Source organism: Salvelinus alpinus, chromosome 16 (genome assembly GCF_045679555.1).
Source record: "Salvelinus alpinus chromosome 16, SLU_Salpinus.1, whole genome shotgun sequence".
Lineage (NCBI taxonomy): Eukaryota > Metazoa > Chordata > Actinopteri > Salmoniformes > Salmonidae > Salvelinus > Salvelinus alpinus.
This window is the reverse complement of record NC_092101.1, coordinates 9,363,864-9,380,450: the sequence shown is the minus strand read 5'-3', so window position 1 is coordinate 9,380,450 and position 16,587 is coordinate 9,363,864. Positions and strand designations below refer to the sequence as shown.

The 16,587-nt window shown below is 43.4% G+C and overlaps 1 protein-coding gene across 3 annotated transcripts in view; it reads left to right on the top strand.

Annotated features, from left to right (window-relative positions):
* LOC139540742 (choline transporter-like protein 5-B) overlaps positions 1–16,587 on the top strand; it is a 61,263-nt gene that overhangs the window by 23,805 nt on the left and 20,871 nt on the right. For all 3 annotated transcript variants that reach the window (XM_071344666.1, XM_071344667.1, XM_071344665.1), the window contains exons 2-3: positions 6,199–6,247; positions 14,704–14,777. In XM_071344666.1, coding sequence (XP_071200767.1) covers positions 6,199–6,247; positions 14,704–14,777 — 123 coding nt within the window. The remainder of the gene's footprint in view (positions 1–6,198; positions 6,248–14,703; positions 14,778–16,587) is intronic.

Genomic DNA, 16,587 nt, shown 5'->3' with positions numbered 1-16,587 from the left:
TGCTATCATAAAGACATCAGGCAGGCACCATCAGTTTGCACCATCAATGTGTTGGGTAGATTTTTAGGGGGTGGAACTGCTTTAATATTGCAGACAGATTGTGGCTTCTGTCAATGTAATTATCTGCATCATATTATTTTTTGGTAAATATTTATTTTAATATATTTTCCTTCTTTCTTATTTTACCCTAACCCTATCATCCCTCCCCTAATTTGAGTAAACTAATGGACAACAATACTTAGGCTTCTACTTCCAGCTTATACATACTATATACATTTTACAGACACATTAGTTATGTTTTTTGTTACATTTGTTATTTTTAGTCTAACCCTTCAGCTTCTATTAGCCATATATTTTTCAACTGTGCTGTGATGTTTCACAAAAGTCTTGCACCTTTCTATTCACATAGTTTCTACAGATTGTAAATTAAAGATACAATGTTTTGATAAGAGTATTACATTATTGATTGATTGATTATGTCTTTTCAAATCACCTAGCAGTGTTATTTGCAGAGTTAGCTAAATCTTCCGCCATTCATGAACCTGCGACCAAAAACCATCAATGTTGGCGTGGACAGTGGAATTAGTAATTAGGTGTATTCATTGCAGAACAGCAATTTCTAATTTAAAATGATGTGCATTGTCCTGAAAAAGGATTGCAGCGTGTCTAACATTTTTCTTTCACATTTAGTCCATTCCCTTCGACAAAATTCTTAGCATTGACTCACAAGCCTTATTCATCTCTGCTTAGTGCTTACACATACAGTATGATCTTCAGGGCTGAACAGACATTCTCCATTAACTTCAGCCTTTGGAAACAAAATGGGACGGGCACATTTTGAAGACATTTCTTGAAGTAATTAGTTAGAAACATGACAGTCAAAGCTTAGAAAATCATGCAGTTATAAATACTGGTGAATCAAATTTGAAATAAATATATATTACTTGACTGTTTATTGAACACCTTTTTAGCAGAAGTTCAATATTTACCTTCAAAAATGATGCTGCTATCTTTAGGGCATCAGGCACCATCAGTTTGCACCCTCCATGTTGCTGTGCACGGGTTCAACAGAGCCAACACAATGATGTTATCTAACTGCCACAATATGCCTCGCAGGCATTTTCCAAATGTTGTTGACTATAGCCCTTCGTTCATCCTGACCCCAGCAAACACATCACACGTCAACTACTCTCTTTGCACTGGCTAAGTCTAAGTACAGTCATCAACCAAGGCCAAGTATACTGGTGGTTCAGTGTTGCTGATGAATGTCAGGCCCCCCTTCGTTCATCCTGACCCCAGCAAACACATCACACGTCAACTACTCTCTTTGCACTGGCTAAGTCTAAGTACAGTCATCAACCAAGGCCAAGTATACTGGTGGTTCAGTGTTGCTGATGAATGTCAGGCCCCCCGGTAATGTATAATGGGACTATAGTCAGTGTTGTGAACCAGAGTAAAGCTCAGAGGCCTTCTGAGAGGAGGAAACGCCAGGCTACTGTGGTGAGTACACCAATGAAGCTAAGCGCTCAGGATTCACAGGTTGAGCCCATTTTAAGCAAATCCTGGTTTAGTGTGTTTGTACTGATGAGAATCTAGTGAATTTCAGCCACTCATGTTGTTGATTAATGTTGTAAGAGTGCTCTGGAAACTTGCATTTAGGTATTTACTTCTGTGAGTATATGCACCCAATAGTATGGTGACATTGATCGCCAAGCTGGTGACCACTTTTTACACGCTAACAAGAGGCTGATGCCCACGGTTCCCCAGTAGAACACACTGGCAGGCCTTTGCATGGACTTACTGAGTGTTCATCACTGACAGAGAGACAGAGCGATATCTCAGGCTCTCCCAAGACTTTCCTCCTGCCCCTTGCTGTTGCGCAATCTGTCCTCTTGCCGTTGGCTTCCCTTCAACTCTGTATGAATTCACATCCTCAATCCTCCACTTGATACCGACCAGTCTGTTTTCACCACGATGGCTGACAAACACCAGGGAGCACTCAGTCGCTTGGAATATTCACACACCATTGACAGAAAACATTTTTTTTATTGATATTGCTATTTGCATTCTGCTTGGTTGCTTGAGTCCCCGTCCAACAGATAGCCAGCTCACAACCCCCGGCAGCTGGAGCTCTAATTAGCTCTGATATGAGTTAATGTGATGCAACCGGCCAGCCGCCGGTTTGTAAGAACATCCACCGGGATATAAAAGCAACTTAAGGCAACTAATGATGCATCACAGAGAGGTAGCAAGTTTCTATTAGTATCATACGCCATGCGGAAGTGCTGACACAGATCCAACCAATCTCCTACTGCACAGAACCCACTTTCAATATCTACTCTGAAGCCATATACTGTAGGAATTGTCAATGGTGAATCTGTTTGGCCAATAGTCATTGCCAGTTACTTGAACTGGCTGTGAAAGTTCTGTTGGAAGTGTCTATAGCAGGGGATTTCAAACTTTTCTTGCCCAGGGACCCCCCACACAGGCAAACCGGCAACCCCGGGACCCCCATCATGTTATCAACAAAATAAAGTCACTTCTTGTCTTGTCATGAAGTGAATGTTAATGGCAAATAAGTAATCAACATTTCAAATGAATAGATTTGGTAGACAGTGTCATTATTTTGACCTCCGCACAGTTCATTGGAAGAGGAAGTATAAACTAACATCTAAGTCTATTAGCTAGAAAGGTATCTTGGCGGTGTAGAGAAAATGTTGCTGTTGTAAAGATCATTTCCAGCAATTCTAAACAGTTTGGCATGGAGCTGAGAGACAATTTTGCAGTTTTAAAGCTCATTTCCTGCAATTCTATGCATTTTGCCATGGCTAATGCTATGTTCCGCCGCTTTTGATTCTCCCTGAGTGTCTAGCTTTTATTTGACTGTAAAGCCTTGTTCTTATTGGCAGTTTGAAGTGACTCAAATCATATTAAAAAAAAATCATATTCAATTCAAAACTGTTCTTTTTCTTGAAGTCTGAACAGCCAAAAAGCACATGGAATCTGATATTTTAAGCCACATTTTAAAACCAACTTCATAGGTTGTTTGAAGTCAGATACAAATCTGATTCCTGGCCAATCGGATATATTTGTCCCTCAAGTGGTTTTTAGACTGTTATTTGGAATATCTTGTTGCTTGCTAGCTACTCTGTTGACAGTTTGACGAGGACATGTGGTAGTTAACTAGCTTGTTAATTGTTCACAAACAAATAGGGAATGTGCTAGAAAGCTAAGCATCTACCCAGCTAGCTAGTTGACTGCTGTGGCTAGCCAAAAAGGACTTGTTTCGTAAGTCAGATCATTATCACACTATGATTTTAAACCTTCAAAGCAACTGGGAAATGTCCATGACAGGCATTGTTGTCACCTTAGCTTGCTACATAACTTCTGAGTGATAGGAAGCACGAGCACCACCATAAATCAGCCTACACCACTGTGCACGGACCCATCGTTACCATGACAACTAGCATAGCCATGTCAGCAAAGGACTGCTGTCAGAACACACACATACGATTTGGTCACTTCTAAGAAAAAGGATTTGAGAAGGAAAACTGATTTGACCATTAAGGCCTGCAGTGTGAACGAGGCTTTAGTTTTCAAAGATAGTAAGATAGACAGATTTTCCATCCTTTAAAAGGAACACCTAGACGACCTGCCTAAGAATTTTCTGTACAAAAAAAAAAACTTTGCTCCAATGACTGTAATTTCCTGGATGCAGAGACATAAAAAGGCTATCCACGAAGGTATTCTGTTGCAGCTAGTGATGGTCATAAAATAATAATGTCCACATACAAAATCCCCCCCCCAAATAAAATATTGGGCCCCCTGCAGTACCTCGTCTGCGGATCCCAGTTTGAAAACCCCAGGTCTATAGCATCATGCTGGTGCAGGTGTCCTGGGTCCCATTCCTACATCTTGCACTGATGTAATGCAGAGTTTTTTTTTGCTGCTTTTGCCTGAGGAAATAGATGGTGTTGCTGTCATGACCTTCAGGTCTTGGAACATGGCAGGCTAAAGCATACTGCCATAGTACATCTGTGTCTCAATCATATCGATGTAGTTTGCCAATTAAAATAAGTAAATGTGCTCTATAAGGCGGTAACACATTAGCCTGGTCCCAGATCTGTTTGGGCTGTCTTGCAAACTCCTGTGGTCATTGTCATGCAAAACATGACCAGGCTATTAACACACGTCAACTACGACTGCACCTGGTCCTGTGTCTACGTGTCCTTGGCTGAGAGATGCAGATTTATCCAAGAAATCCTCCAAGGTCCCATCTTTTATTTAGAATCAAAACACAACAGCAGTGCATAACTCTAGAGCAGTACAGAACAATAGGCTGCATACTCAGTGGTTTGGATTATAGTGTTTCTCTCGCACGGGTTATGGGTTCAATCCCCTTGGATCTGATACTTTACATTCTGTACATCGCTTCGGATTAAAGCATCTGCTAAATAACTAATGGCTCTTCCGAATGTTATGCTAATTAACTAATGACTCTTCCGAATGTTATCCCTGAATATCCTAACAGTGCTGCTGAGAGAATGTCTTAAACCAGAAATGATGAACATCACAGCCATGGGATTGATCATCAACGTAAGAGCAATTCCATGCGTCTTTCTCACTCTCTCTCCGTCTCAGCCAATGACATCCAGTGATTAATGAGTGCTCAGTTAGGAGGGCAAGTGCATAGTACAGTATCCATGGTGCTGGGTTCTGCCAAGTGAGCTGTATCTCTCAGAGCAGAAGCAAGTCTTCAGAGACAGGCAGATGGGAGATAAGCCCACTCATGCTGCTCTGAGAAATTACACTCTGTGTGATGATGAATGTGCTCACAGGAACCGTTCATACTGCAACTCCATGGGGGCACTAGCAAACATATGCATTATGCATACACACACACGTGTGGGCATACACGTCGACACACACACGTGTGGGCATACACGTCGACACACACACTCGTATACACGCAACAGGCACACACGTGCGCATGCACACACACACACACACAACCAGATTTTTAGGAGGGCTACGTGGGGTGGTGTATAGTGGGTTTAAAGTGGGACTGATAACATTTACAGGGTCAAGTGGAGATTCCTGTGCAGTGACCCAGATATGCCTTCTGTGCTTCTGTGCAGTAAAATTAGATGATTTATAAACCCCCAAAGGCTCTGTGTGAAACACAGAACTTTCTGTTATCTGTAGCAGTGGTTCCCAAACTGTGGGGTGGGACTCAGTCCGTCTTTCAACTTACTCTTGAAAGGTGTAATCGTAGAATGCACAAGGTGCAATTTTGAAATTGGGTAATGCATCATCAGTTTTCCTCTTGTCGTGTCAGTCATTGCATACCTTAGAGAGCTATTTATAACTTGTCAGAAATGTCCAGAACAACTAGCCTATGTCAGCTAATGTTTTTTAAGTCCATAGATTTTGTTGTAATGTTTGAGTCACTCAAATATCACATGAATACACGTACGACATGGCAAAATGCAAGACAATTAGCTTTAAAACGGCAAAATGTTCTGTTCACCCTATGACAAAATATGTAGGATTGCAGGAAATAAGCCTTCCACCAACAAGAGGCTTGTGTGCAGAGTATTAGACAGAAATAGACGTGGGATGTTCCCCAGTGCTGAGTTTGGGAACCCCTGATCTATAGTAGCTTGGCATCATGTTAGCACCTCAGTACAGCTACAGAGGCGTCCCAAAATGGCACCCTATTCCCGACATAGTCCACTGCTTTTAACCAGAGCCCTATGGGTCCTGGTAAAAAAAAGTGGTGCACTATATAGGGAATAGGGTGCCATTTTGGACACAGTACACAGAGAGGAGCTGTGAACTGACCTAGTTAGTGCCCTCCCAGGCAGTTGCATGTTATGTTTATTGCAGGACAGGACCAGACACAATGTTATGACTACAGGTAGATGTGCTGTTGTTTTACTCTCTCATTGATCACCATGAGCATTCCTGTCAGTAATGACATGTGCAGTTATCGTATGTTTCTCGAGGACAGTTTCTGCTCTATAGTCTGAGTCTACATGCAACAACTTATCATTTGCTCTCTTACATGACGTCACTTGTCTGGTTATTGGAGATTTACTCTGGATGTTCCTGTTTCTAAGCCTAGTTGTTCACCAAGGGGGCACAGTTGTTTTGCATGTTAGAGGCTAACCGTGCAATGATCTGCTTCGCCTACAGGTGAGCCGCGCAAGTTTGACCCGGGCTTCAGAGGACCTATCCATAACAGGTACTGTATCCTCTGGTCTCCTCCAACTTCCCTTGCATGAGGAAGCAATAGAAACATGTTCAGTAATACGCTTGTGATTGACTCCATGATGGACGTTCAACAGCGTATTGCTAGTTATTCCCCAAAGTTTTTATCTCTCTCTCTCTCTTTTTGATTTGCGCCAAAGATAGGCCTATAGTCATCTTCTCAATCTGCCATAGAATTGAATTGTGCACTCCATCAAAACCACGACACATCTTATATTATTCTTTTTTCCCCCCCAAATGAAAATATGGACCTTATTGTTTCATAAGCTTTTTTTGCACGTCACTCACTGTTGACGGATTGATAATTTGTCAGGCACTGTTAACAGAGAGGGAGGCTGAGTGCTGGCAGCTGTCTTCGCTACATCACACAGATCAATAGCTGTTAGTCACACGATCGGCTGGCGTTAGCCCAATGACACGCATTGTTAACCAGCCTGGGAGACCGGTGGAACACAAACTCATATATCACAGGGAAGCAGCCAATTAAGTACTTCTTTCCACATATACCATTCACGTATAACCTGGCTACGTCCTTTTTATTTGAATGCCTGGCTTTATCTCGTACATATACCAATGTCCTGTTGCTGTGTCTTGTTTACATTTGTTTGGATTGTCATTGGCTCTCACTTGAGTCTGCCATCCCACAAGACAACATGGTAAACAAGATTGCTCAATTACCAATTTAGGATGCAGCTGTGTATGTCTTATAGCCTTTCCACTTCGTGGTTTTACTCTTTACACCACTAATATCTGCCCTGAAGCGTATCATTACTTCATACTGCGTAGAATAGACATATTCAAGACCAGCTTCATACACTGGTGGGGAAAGCATGTTCCGGTCCCCCCCCCCCCCCCCCCCCCGGGCCTTTATCTCACCCTCTCCAGCTCGTTTTTCTCCTATAGCTGTGGACTAAAGTGAAGACACTTTGATGTTTATTTGGCTTAGAGGTGTTTTTAAATGAGAACTGAGAGAGAACTGACTCTCCTCCGGTTGTCTTTTTGTCTCAGAAGCTCACTGCCTAAATTAAGTCTGTATCTGTGGTTATTGAACAGTCCTCCAAAGAGTAGAGAAAATGGAGATGCATTGTAGCTCTGAATAATTCCGGCTTCCATTATGCTGCGGTACGGGTGATAAATCAATCCATAAAGTACATCTGAATAATGTATGAATTGAATAATGCCATTGACTAGGGCCGGCACGATACCAGTATCAGGATTCCCATTAGTATCGTGGCAAGGAAACAAAATGCGAAGCAGATTTAAATTCTTTAGGAAAACAGCCTTAATGTTGGAAACCAACATCATGTTGTCATCCAGAGTCACATTTATTTATTTTCCAAGCTACAGCACACAATATTTTAGATACAGAAGGTCTGCTTTGTTTTCATTTCTGCCTTGAAAAAAATATCCCGATACCGGTATCGTCCCGGCCTGAATAGTGGACTGCACACCTTTTAGTCAAGACACATACATGGACTGTAAATTTGTCCTTCTACTACCCCTGTGCCTTCTACTGCTATATCTATTGGCTCTCCAGACCTTGAGAAACTTCCCGGTGCGTTCTAACATGTGGGAATCCATTATCTCTACCCCTCTCTCCCAAACTCTCTCCCTGTTAATTCTCATTATGTGGTGGAAACAGGCGGCCAATGGTGACACACCAGAACTGCAGCCACGCTATTCTGTGGCAGCGTCGACCGGTCATCACCACCACAGCCATGGCAGCCATGGCTCCCCAAGTGGAGTCAGCTTTACGAATAGAACACTCTGTCACAGAGCTTCACATGTCACTGACAGGAATGCCAGCCGGTACCCACAGCCTCACAGCACTTAGAGTAGCAGCACACATACATACCCACCCAGCAGGGGAAAGGAAATGGTTCTAGCCGACAGCTTTTGGTTCAGCTATGGAGACCTAAGACTTTTAGACTATGACTGGGATTTGGCATTGGACCACATTTGCAGGCGGGCTGCGTTTGCGTCACAGAGATGAGAGAAAGAGACCTAGTTTTTTTAGTCTCGTTTACCAGCTTCCTTTCAGCGTTCACCTGACTCAAAGGTTGTTCTGTATTAGCTCTGTAGTGCTAGCTTTGCCTTTGCCTTAATAGGTAGTCTCTACTGTTTAATGTAGCCTATTTGAAATGATGAGTGCTTCTTAGTCACCTTTTCCTGTTTTTAATGAAAATACTTTTCATTCAAGTCGTACAGTTTGGTTTCAATACTTCAAAACCAGATGGTAGGTCCAGGTAGTCACAAAAATAGATGGGTGTTGGTTAAATTGTGATTTTTTAATGATTCGAACACATTTGGAGTGGCATTTTTTTCCCCCTGTGAGCGAGGAGCGGTTTTTCGCGGTGCAGTTGGAAAGGACTTGGAGCACCGGAAAGCACCACTCCATGAGCGATAAGCGGGATTTCTGACTGCTCAACTCCGCTCACATACTCTGCTGAGTACCTCTTCATATTTTCAGCATGGTGGTGGCTGCGTCATATTATGGGTATGCTTGTCATCAGCAAGGAAGTCTCTAGGCCCTGGGGGTTTGGGTAGAAGACAGTGGAGACTCACTTCACGGTAACACAGTGAAGAGGTGACAGAAGGTCTGCTTCAGGGTCCCACCCCCTGGGATCTCATCGACTAATCACCCATGATTCCTAGCTGCCCTCTGGTCCGCTACACTACCTGACTCAACTCCTAATGGACACTGAGAAATTCAGTCCTCACCATGGCAACCTCGACAGCTCTTGTTCCTTGTCTTTTGAATGAAATGGAAAAGTAGTCCCTCGTCTGCCTCTTTTTAATACCGTGTTTAATATTAGAGCCGGCAGTGCCTTGGGCACCGCAGGTCCACTTCACACTGTATCACATTGTCTCTACAGGAATGTTGTCGGTGTGAGGATGGAGACATTTTCCGCCTCGGCTCCCTTGGACTGGGTTTCTTTGTGAAATATGGCTTAGCCTTTAAAGTCTCAGTTCCATAACCATCATGTTATAGACTTGTGTCATTCCTTGAGTCTATTCCATCAAATCTGATTTACGGTCAGGATTTTTGAGGGTAATGGTCTTTGACAGGGTAATGCAGATCTGAACAGATGGTCTATGGGTCAGCTATTAGCTGGAGGGGATTTATGGGCAATGTCATTTGGAGAGATATCTCAAATTGGACATTCACAATTAAGGATCGGGTCTTAATGGGAAAATTGCAATCACTGATGGCCACTAGATTATCACCAGCTGATCTCTCGTTAAACCATCATTACGTTCTAAAATCACCCGCACAGCTGATGTCAATTGCAACCATCATCCGTCACCGATTTCGTAACGTGGATTTCTGAATTGGAAAGAAATGTGGTAGGAAGAGTAATTTCTTATTATTTGGAAATCGTTATCTTAACCAAAGAAACTGTTGCAAAGTGTTTTGTTTTATAATTACATTTTAATTGTCTATCAATGTTGTTGCATTCCATATAAAAAAGTATGTGAATTTGGCTATTTGGTGGATTCGGCTATTTGAGCACACAGCCATGCAATCTTCACAGACAAACATTGGCAGTAGAATGGCGTCACTGAAGAGCTCAGTGACTTTCAATGTGGCACAGTCATAGGATGCCACCTTTCCAACGAGTCAGTTTATCAAATTTCTGCCCTGCTAGAGCTGTCCCGGTCAACTGTAAGTGCTGTTATTGTGAAGTGGAAACGCCTAGGATGTCAGGTATGAAGGTAAGACCCAGATGCAGACACGTCGAATTGACAATAGTTTAATATTCCAACAGGGGCAGGCAATAGACGGGTCAAGGCAGGCAGGCGTCAGTAAACCAGAGGTGGGGCAACGGTACCGGGCGGAAGGCAGGCTCAGGGTCAGGGTATGGCAGAGGTTGGTAATCCAGAGGGGAGCAAAGGTACAGGTCAGGGGCAGGCTCAGGGGCAGGGGCAGGCAGAGTGGTCAGGCAGGTGGGCTCGGAGTCAGGACAGGCAAGGGTCAAAACCAGGAGGGCGAGAAAAGAGAGACTGGGAAAAGCAGGAGCAGAGACACAACCCTGGTTGACTTGAACAAACAAGACAAACTGGCAACAGACAAACAGAGAACACAGGTATAAATACACAGGGGAAAATGGGGAAGATGAGCGACACCTGGAGGGGGTGGAGACAATCACAAAGACAGGTGAAACAGATCAGGGTGTGACATAGGAGCAACAATGGCTCAGCCTCAAGCTCACAGAACGGGACCGCCGAGTGCTGAAGCGCATAAAAATCGTCTGTCCTCGTTTGCAACACTCACTACAGAGTTCCAAACTGCCTCTAGAGGCAACGTCAGCACAAGAACTGTTCATCGGGAGCTTCATGAAATGGGCTTCTATGGCCGAGCAGCCGCACACATGCCTAAGATCACCATGTGCAATGCCACAAGTCCTCAACTGGCAGCTTCATTAAATAGTACCCGCAAAACACCAGTCTCAACATCTACAGTGAAGAGGCAACTCCGAGATGCTGGCCTTCTAGGTAAAGTTGCAAAGAAAAAGCCATATCTCAGACTAGCCAAGAAAAATAAAATATTAAGATGTGCAAAAGAACACAGACACTGAACATAGGAACTCTGCCTAGAAGGCCAGCATCCTGGAGATGCCTCTTCACTGTTGACATTGAGACTGGTGTTTTGCAGGTATTATTTAATGAAGCTGTCAGTTGAGGACTTGTGAGGCGTATGTTTCTCAAACTAGACACTAATGTACTTGCCCTCTTGCTCAGTTGTGCACCGGGGCCTCCTGCTCCTCTTTCTATTCTGGTTAGAGCCAGTTTGCGCTGTTCTGTGAAGGGAGTAGTACACAGCGTTGTACGAGATCTTCAGTTTCTTGGCAATTTCTCGCATGGAATAGCCTTCATTTATCAGAACAAGAATAGACTGGCGAGTTTCAGAAGAAAGTTATTTGTTTCTGGCCATTTTGACCCTGTAATCAAATCCACAAATGCTGATGCTCCAGATACTCAACTAGTCTAAAGAAGGCCAGTTTTATTGCTTATTTAATCAGAACAACAGTTTTCAGCTGTTAAAAAAAAAAAAAAAAAAAAAAAAAAGTTTTAATAGTGCTAACATAATTGCAAAATGGTTTTCTAGCCTTTTAAAATGATACACTTGGATTAGCTAACACAACGTGCCATTGGAACACAGGTGTGATGGTTGCTGATAATGGGCCTCTGTACGCCTATGTAGATATTCCATTTTAAAAATCTGCCATTTCCAGCTACAGTAGTCATTTACAACATTAACAATGTCTACACTGCATTTCTGATCAAGTTGCTGTTATTTTAATGGACAATTTTTAAAACATTTCTTTCAAAAACAAGGACATTTCTCAGTGACCCCAAACTTTTGAACGGTAGTGTACATGTTTCAAGCAGAACACCATAGTCCATGTGCCCGAGAAAGCGAAAGTAACCTACCTAAATGACTAGCACCCAGTAGAACTCACGTCAGTAGCCACGAAATGCTTTGAAAGGCAGGTCATGACTAACATCAACACCATAATCCCAGAAACCCTAGACCCACTCCAATTCGCATCCCGCCGCAAAAGATCCACAGATGATGCAATCTCAATCGCACTCCACACTGCCCTTTCCCACCTGGACAAAAGGAACACCTATGTGAGAATACTGTTAATTGACTAAAGCTCAGCTTTCAACACCATAGTGGTATATTTCACTGGTCATCCCCAAAGCCAACACTTCCTTTGGCCGCCTTCCAGTTCTCTGCTGCCAATGACTGGAACGAATTGCAAAAATCACTGAAGCTGGAGTCATATCTCCCTCTCTAACTTTAAGCATCAGCTGTCAGAGCAGCTTACCGATCACTGTACCTGCACACAGCCAATCTGTAAATAGCACACCCAACTACCTCATCCCCATATTGTTATTTATCCTCTTGCTCTTTTGTACCCCAGTATCTCTACTTGCACATCATCATCTGCATCTATTACTCCAGTGTTAATGCTAAATTGTAATTATTTTGCCTCTATGGCCTATTTATTGCCTTACCTCCCTACTCTTCTACTTTTGCACACACTGTACATAGATTTTTCTATTGTGTTATTGACTGTACGTTTGTTTGTAACTCTGTGTTGTTGTTTTTGTCACACTGTTTTGCTTTATATTGGCCATGTCGCAGTTGTAAATGAGAACTTGTTCTCAACTGGCCTACCTGGTTAAATAACGGTGAAATAAAAATAAGTAAAATAAAAAATAAATACGATGAGACAGCCTATAGGGACAACAACCTCTCCCTCATTTTGAGCAAGCCAAAGGAGCTGATTGTGGACTACAGGACAATTAGCATCGACGGGGCTGTAATGGAGCGGGTCGAGAGTTTCAAGTACCTTGGTGTCCACATCACCAACAAACTATCATGGTCCAAACACACCAAGGCAGTCGTGAATAGGGCACGACAACATGTTTTCCTCCTCTAGAGACTGAAAAGATTTGGCATGGGTCCCCAGATCCTCAAAGTTCTACAGCTGCACCATCGAGAGCATCCTGACCGGTTGCATCACCGCCTGGTATGGCAACTGCTCGGCCTTCGACCGCAAGGCACTACAAAGGGTAGGGTGTATGGCCCAGTACATTACTGGGGCCAAGCTTTCTGCCATCCGGGACCTATATACTCGGCGGTGTCAGAGGAAGGTCCAAAAATTGTCAAAGAATCCAGTCACCCAAGTCCATAGACTGGTCTCTCTGCTACCGCATGGCAAGCGGTACCGGAGCGCCAAGTCTAGGTCCAAAAGGTTCCTTAACAGCTTCTACCCCCAAGCCATAAGACTGCTGAACAATTAATCAAATGGCCACTATTTACATTGACCCCCTTTGTTTTTACACTGCTGCTACTTGCTGTTTATTATCTGTGCATAGTCACTTTACACCTACCTACATGTACAAATTACCTCGACCAACCTGTACCCCCACACATTGACTCGGTACCGGGACCCCCTGGATATAGCCTCGTTATTGTTATTTTTTTGTTACTTTTTATTTAATTTATTTATTTAATTTATTTAGTAAATATTTTCTTAACTCTATTTCTTGAACTTCATTGTTGGTGAAGGGCTTGTAAGTAAGCATTTCACAGTTGACATGCGCCGAATACCTGTTGTGACAAATACATTTGGATTTGATTTAAAGGAATCCAGCGTTAACCTGCAGGAGCATGTTAAGTTCTGACTGTTTGTTGCAATCAAGCCCATGTAATTCAGATGAGATTGGTAATAATAGGCCCATTTTAATTCGGCAGTGAGAAATACGTTTATTATAGGTACTGTAGTTCTGGATCTCAGCCATTTTTAACTGGGAAAGGAATCTAAATCTTCACTAATGTTGAACTCAACAAGCCCCATTTTCACCAATACAACTCATTAGCATGGAATGCAAATCCAGTTGCAATTACCTACAGTATTTATGTAGGGCTATGATCATTCTGCTTAGTAGCAACAGCACAATCCTGGATCATTTGTGATGCAAAGATTGAACTGTGCAACTGCAGCATATTTGTTTCTGTGTATGTCTCTATCTAAGTAGTTTATCCTTTTTAATATCCATTGCAATGAAATTGATATTCTACGTGCATCAGTGGCCTGAGCACCGCGGGACCATCTGCTATTTAATCACAAAATGGTGTTCGGAGGCTCAAAAGCAATGTGCGTATGTGCTGCTCGTGGAGTCTATGGTGCCACCACGCTGCATACAAAACAAGGACAAGCAGCTACCTCAAAGGAGCACCACAGCAGAACTGCCTCTGGCCTCCACTCGACACAGGCTTTCTTCCTGGGGATGAACGAGGAGTGTTTAAAGCACGAGGGCTTGAATGTCTTACTTTTGGGTGTGTAGTTCCTTATTGTAGCCTTCACAGAGCATGCTCTGTATGATAAAGTTCAGACTTGGATTGTACTTGCTCTGAGGGGACACCACAGGGTGGAAGTTGGGGAGGGTTTTTGAAGACGGGGCCAAGGCGGGGCAAGGCTGACAGCTCCTCTGGGGTGAGAGAAGTGTGAGAGACGAGAGAGGACTTCTTATATGTGGACAGGAGGAGAAACCCCAGCTGTGTGAGAGAGAGCCTCCCCTCTCTAAAGCAGAGATGTAACATACTATTGTGCAATCCAACCTTCAAAACCTCTGTTGGAGGGATCTCTGTGGAGAGCATAAACTCTGGGGGTTGGAGCATGTCTCATTAGAAATTGGAGCTCGGAATGTTTTTCTCTGAGCCCTGTGTCTTGAGATGCCACCTGGTCTTGTCAGGTGGCAAATGCTGCACCCAGTTTAGGAGCTCAAGTACAAGCCCACTGTCAGGGATGCCATGGCAAGGGCAGAGCCCTTGGTACTAGGCTCATCTAATTGACACTCTTTCTCTCTTTTCTCACTCCTTCTGTCCCTCTTTCTTTGTCTTGTCTCCAGGGGCTGCACGGATGTGGTGTGCTGTGTCGTATTCGTCATCTTCATCCTCGGCTACATCGCTCTGGGCACCGTGGGTGAGTTGTCATGCTGCTGCTTATTTCATCAGACATGTTGGTTTCGCAACACCACAGCCCACCCTATGATGATGCTCCACGTTGTGCGAGTCGACGTCCCATGTAAATGTAGTGTGTGTGTGTGTGTGTGCATTCGTCTGCGTTCATGAGTTTCTGCTTGCCTAGCTCTCATCTTGACAAAGTCTTTGGGTGGGGAAGGGAAAGGGAAATGCATTCGACCAAAATGTGTCTTCTGCATTTAACCCAACCCTTCTGAATCAGAGAGGTGCGGGGGGCTGCCTTGATCGATGTTCACGTCATCGGCGCCCAGGGAGCAATTTCTTTTTTGGCTCGGGGATTCGAACTGCGTGTCACCGACTGCGTTGCCATTTAAATGCTAGATAACGTTTTGTATTGGATCCCGTTTTGCATTGAGCAACAGAGCCTCTGGTATTGTGAAGTGTGTGGGAGGTGGAAATATGAGTACTTGAATTTCCCCAGAGACAGACCCCTTTCTTAATGAGTGGGAGTCAGCAACATCAGAGTCTAATGATTTTATGTGAGTCACTTTCTGAGGTTACTGAATGGCATCTCCCTAATCTGTGCGTCTAATCTCTTGATTGGGGGTTTGACCATGTTCTCCAGAGTTATGGGTGACATCCTATGGCCTCCATTCCTTTTAAGGGACTTAGAGTAGTTGTGCGTGACGATGTAAACGCAGGCCTACTGCAGTGTGTTCCTCTCAGTAGATTGGAATCAATCATGTGACTCTCCTCACACGCACACACCTCAGTCTGTACAGACACAGACATGCATGCTTAAACACACACAGGTGCACACACACGTGCACACATGTTTTACTATTCTTGTGGGGACCAAACAATTGATTCCCATTCAAAACCCTATCTCCTAAACCTTACCCCTAACCCTAACCCTAATTCTAACCCTAACCTTAAAGCCTACCCCTAAGCCTAAAATATACTTTTTCCTTGTGAGAACCAGAAGGATAGTAAAACCGAACACACACACACACACACACACACACACACACACACACACACACACACACACACACACACACACACACACACACACACACACACACACACACACACAAAAGCCCCCCCCCCCCCCACACACACACACACACACCCTAAATTAGTCAAATCGGCTGTCTTTTCTCAAAGTGCTGCCCTTCTGACTCCCGTGTGCAGTGGAGTCACGTCTCAGTCTGGGCAGAGGAAGGACTGTCTGTTGCCCAATTACTTTAAGAGAGCCAGAGCCATGAAAATGGAGGTGACTTCAAATAGACGCTGGCGTGTTTGCAATTACGTGAACAGCTTTTCATTCTTTCTCCTCGCCCGTGGTCTTCCTCATGCATAAACTCTCTGTTTTATCCGGACTATTGGGTGAGGCAGGTACAGTGTCGTTGGCTAGAAAGGGAATAGGAATAGAATGCCTTGTCCTCTAAAGTAATTATTTTCTGTTAATGTCTTGAACAGGTTAGAAAAACAAATTTGCAGCTTGGATTGAATTTCAGAGTAGTCTCAAAAGATACAGACTGGTGTTGAAAGAGTATTCCAATAATTGGGTGACCTTGGCCTTGGTTTTGTTGGTGGCGTCATTCCATGAAGAGAGCTTTTTGCATTACTTTGATATTTAAAATAAAAATTGTGCACCAATATTGAATTTGAAAAGACTTTGAAGTGCCCTTTTTAATATAGTGCACTTTTAATATAGACCTCAAGGAAAATTCAACAAATCAGATTTTTTAAATGTATAAAGACTTGCTAAAGTGCCACATTTCAGCATTTTTACATGTCCCTCCGGG